The 4,622-nt window shown below is 33.4% G+C and overlaps 1 protein-coding gene across 1 annotated transcript in view; it reads left to right on the top strand.

Annotated features, from left to right (window-relative positions):
- Positions 1-2,890, top strand: part of LOC106464424 (homeobox protein SIX1-like) — a 23,584-nt gene extending 20,694 nt beyond the window's left edge. Inside the window, exon 2 of the mRNA XM_013924559.2 lies at positions 1,432-2,890. Coding sequence (XP_013780013.2) covers positions 1,432-2,012 — 581 coding nt within the window. The 3' untranslated portion in view covers positions 2,013-2,890. The remainder of the gene's footprint in view (positions 1-1,431) is intronic.
- The last annotated feature ends 1,732 nt before the right edge of the window (positions 2,891-4,622 follow it).

The following is a 4,622-nucleotide window of genomic DNA, read 5'->3' as shown; positions in this document are numbered from 1 at the left end:
CGGGTTTCGATACCCGTGATGGGCAGAGCACAGATAGCCCATTGTTTAGCTTTGTGCTTAATTACAAACAAATAAATCTTTATGAAAAAAAGATTTACGTATTCAATTTTATGAAATTCATGAATTCATTAATTCCTTATTTAAGAGAAAGTTTAGTCAGAAGAGACAATACTCGATTAAAAACTTTTCTGGGCTTGATCTGCCTGTGTGGTTGAGGACGACTTTTCTAACTGAGGCCGAATGCAGACCAACGATTAGCGTGCGGACTGTGGATATATGGTTCTGTTGTTCGTGCCTCATTACAGCCAAAAAAACAAAAAACACTCTCTTCTATTTTGAGCCATGGGTGCATTATAATAGTGACGGTCAACCCCCATTATTTAGTTTGACAAGAGTTGCCCAATAACTGGCGATAGATGACGTCGACTTCCCTCTAGTCATTGCACTCCACTACATTCTTCTTTGTTCTATAAAATCCTTACACTCCATTACATCATTACACTCCACTACATTCTTCTTTGTTCTATAAAATCTTTACACTCCATTACATCATTACACTTCACTACATTCTTCTTTGTTCTATAAAATCCTTACACTCCATTACATCATTACACTTCACTACATTCTTCTTTGTTCTATAAAATCCTTACACTCCACTACATTCTTCTTTGTTCTATAAAATCCTTACATTCCATTACATCATTACACTCCACTACATTCTTCTTTGTTCTATAAAATCCTTACACTCCATTACACCATTACACTCCACTACATTCTTCTTTGTTCTATGAGATCCTTACACTCCATTACATCATTACACTCCACTACATTCTTCTTTGTTCTATAAAATCCTTACACTCCATTACACCATTACACTCCACTACATTCTTCTTTGTTCTATAAAATCCTTACACTCCATTACATCATTACACCCCACTACATTCTTCTTTGTTCTATAAAATCCTTACGCTCCATTACATCATTGCACTCCACTACATTTTTCTTTGTTCTATGAGATCCTTAAAGAACCTAATCTAACTTCATACTCTATATCTTGATTGTTTGTTTTTGTAATTTTAAGCAATAAATAATCTGAAATCCCTCAAATGTTTTGGATTTTATTTTGGACTCGCTAGGTGTTAGCATAATGTGAAATGACATATGAACATATAACTTACATTATTTCTTTAATTCTTTCAGATAAATATTGTTTCTTAATTTGTCACATTTTAATGTTGTTAATTTCGTTTATATGTCCAGAATAGTTTAAATGTTCAAATGTCATATTAATTACCACAATTTTGATCATTGTTTTATAACGAATATAGAATCCCTTAATCACAAACAAAACTGTATTTCCCACTCTGCATTAAAAAAATACAAAAAATTTACCATATCTAATGGTCGTTTTTTTCTGTTTTTAATTTCAAGTTTCCACTACAACGTTACCACCATCTTCGTCAGATGAACTTTCTCTCACTACTGAATTGATAACTCCAAAACCGGAAGTAACAACTCTATCCCAGCAAAGTTCTTCCTCTCCATATGTCCAGTCTAGCAACCATAACAACATTCGGGATTATAGCTACATCCAGAGGTCACTAGAAGATGGACGTTTGCACCCAGTTATTACGGCCGTGAGGTCTTCTTATTTGAGGTCTGAAGATGGTAGGTTAACAGATTCAACAACACTTAAAAACCTGGTTAGATCACCAGAGGACAGTACGATAACTAGTAACATAACCCTAATTAAAGACCTTACACGCGAGCTGGACGATGGGTTCTCACTTCCTAGAGGGATGAAGAAACAACCAGATGTACGAACCCCTGCTGAGATGACCATGATAAGAGAAGTACAAAAGGCGGTGGGAGATGAAGGGATCTCTCAACACTTAACAGTGGTTAAAAACGTTCCTGAGTTATACCATCCTAGACTGTTCTATCCAGCATGTCCCTCAATGTTTGAGACAGGGACCATTTACAACTACTCATCTCTAATGACATCCGAATAACGATGTAATACGAACCTGGAATCACCACTGGTAACGAAGTAGAAAAGAACCCTGAAGAGACATTTCTTTCCCTAAATTAAAGCATCATAAAGACGATTAAAGTGTTACTAATAACTTTCCCAGACGATAAATACGTTAAAGCACGGTTCTGGAATATATTAGACTTCTCGTTTCAAATGATAAAATACGGCAATGATATAAATCTAGTCGTTACACATCCAGTCGTCATATAACAATAATTGATATCCAGTAGTTACACAACAATGATGTATATACATATATACACAACAATTGTACCGATCCAGTCTTCACAAATAAATAATATACATCCATCGTCACACAGCAATGATGTATATATATATTGTAACCATATAACAATAATATACATTCAGTTGTCACACAACAATGATGTACTAATACATCCAGGTGTTCAAGCAAACGATAAGGACAATTTAAGTGTACTTTAACAAATATACAAATGGATTAGACAACTACATCAAACCACCATTTTTCAATCACGCTTATAAAAATTAACTTAGTAACACAAATCTAGAAGTTGATATATCCATAAACATTGATCTTCCACAAAATCAGAGGAACATAAACCTTTGTAATTATTTAACCTTATAGATTGTTTTCCCTTTCTCAATATGACAACATTTTAGCGTACAGTTATCAATACGGGTATAACCTCGGTAATACTGTATGTACATTCACTAGATCAAAGTTCAAATTGTTCAAAGCTTTAGTTTTAAACAATAATTATTTTAGTATTTCATACACATAAATCAACCAGTTTTATTGTAGTTTTATCTTGTACGAGCATGAGAATAGTTTAAATTGATGAACCATGTTAATAGAGCTTTTCAATCTGTCTATTTGTGTGTTATTGTTGCTCTTTGTTAGCTTCTACTGGATTTATTCGACAGAGAATAAGAAGAACGAATGAAGTTTTAAACTTAAATACAGATCTTGTTAATTAAATTACATTAACAACGTCTCTTCATCTGGACCCTTTAACTGTAACGAGACATCAGTTTGTAGATGCATGCTAGTGTTACTCTCAAACCACATTTACATATAAATATAAAGTCTGAATTTTTCTGTTGTCCAACACAAGTCGTACCAATGACATTTTCTATTCAATTCCACAAGTTGTCAGCTGCATGTTTTTTGTTTTTTAAAACTTAATCAAATGTAAGGAATTACACCTGACTCTTGGCTGATAGTACCACTTACCAATGACGTTCAAGATGGACTTTTGATTGCTAGAGCTTCAATCTGTTGCTGACGAGTTATGGCGTTGTACAAAAGGCCACCTAGGCAGTAACTTTTAGAGGCCAAGAACACAAATAATAAATACTAATGGTAATTAAAGAACACAAACAATAAATACTAATGGTATAATTAAAGAACACAAACTATAAATACTAATGGTAATTAAAGTACACAAATAATAAATACTAATGGTAATTAAAGAACACAAATAATAAATACTAATGGTAATTAAAGAACACTAACAATAAATGCTAATGGTATAATTAAAGAACACAAACAATAAATACTAATGGTATAATTAAAGAACACAAATAATAAATACTAATGGTAATTAAAGAACACAAATAATAAATACTAATGGTAATTAAAAAACACAAATAATAAATACTAATGGTAATTAAAGAACACAAATAATAAATACTAATGGTAATTAAAAGACACAAACAATAAATACTAATGGTAATTAAAGAACACAAGTAATAAATACTAATGGTAATTAAATAACACAAATAATAAATACTAATGGTAATTAAAGAACACAAATAATAAATACTAATGGTAATTAAAGAACACGAATAATAAATACTAATGGTAATATTCTATGTTTATATTTGTTAAATAAAAATAATTCTTTCTGGAGTAAATATTTATTTATTGGTAGCCCGTAGATCTGATTGATGAACTAAATAATCAATATATGTTTTTTGTTTGTTTGTAATTAAGCACAAAGCTACACAATGGGCTATCTTTGCTCTGACCACCAAGGCTATCGACACCCAGTTTCTAGATGTGCAAGTCCGTCGACATACCGCTGTGCCACTGGAGGGGGGGGGGGGCACTATGGGTAATACATCTGATGGCCCACACTAACATTTATAATAGATGTAGAATCCAGGTGATCGTGGGACGATCACGGCTTAGTGATTAGCGGTCCATGCTGTACATCTAAGGGTCCAGAGCTCGCGTCCCTTTGCCGTAAAAACGCGCCCCGCAAGTTGTGGTTGTGGGTACGTTCTCAAGGTGACGCCCGAATGGCACTGTTCAATTAGAATATCCAAATATTTGGTGGCGAGTGCTTTTGCCTTGTAGACGTCTGTGAAATATGCTCCTCCAAAGTTGTTGTGGGCTAAGCCCTATAAGGTAGAAAATTCCGTTATGTCGTGTTATGTATGTCGGCTGAAATATCATATAAAGTATGTACTTTGAGGATTTTAATATTATGTGCGATCTAAGTCAGAAATGGAAATGTACAAAGTGTAAGACTCATCGCCGTATATCTTTCTCAGACATCGCGACCGTTATGGACACAAATATGAACGGAATTAATCAAAT

This window comes from Limulus polyphemus, unplaced genomic scaffold (assembly GCF_000517525.1).
Source record: "Limulus polyphemus unplaced genomic scaffold, Limulus_polyphemus-2.1.2 Scaffold1648, whole genome shotgun sequence".
Classification (NCBI taxonomy): Eukaryota; Metazoa; Arthropoda; class Merostomata; order Xiphosura; family Limulidae; genus Limulus; species Limulus polyphemus.
The sequence above is the reverse complement of the archived record's forward strand: the minus strand, read 5'-3'. Positions and strand labels throughout refer to the sequence as shown.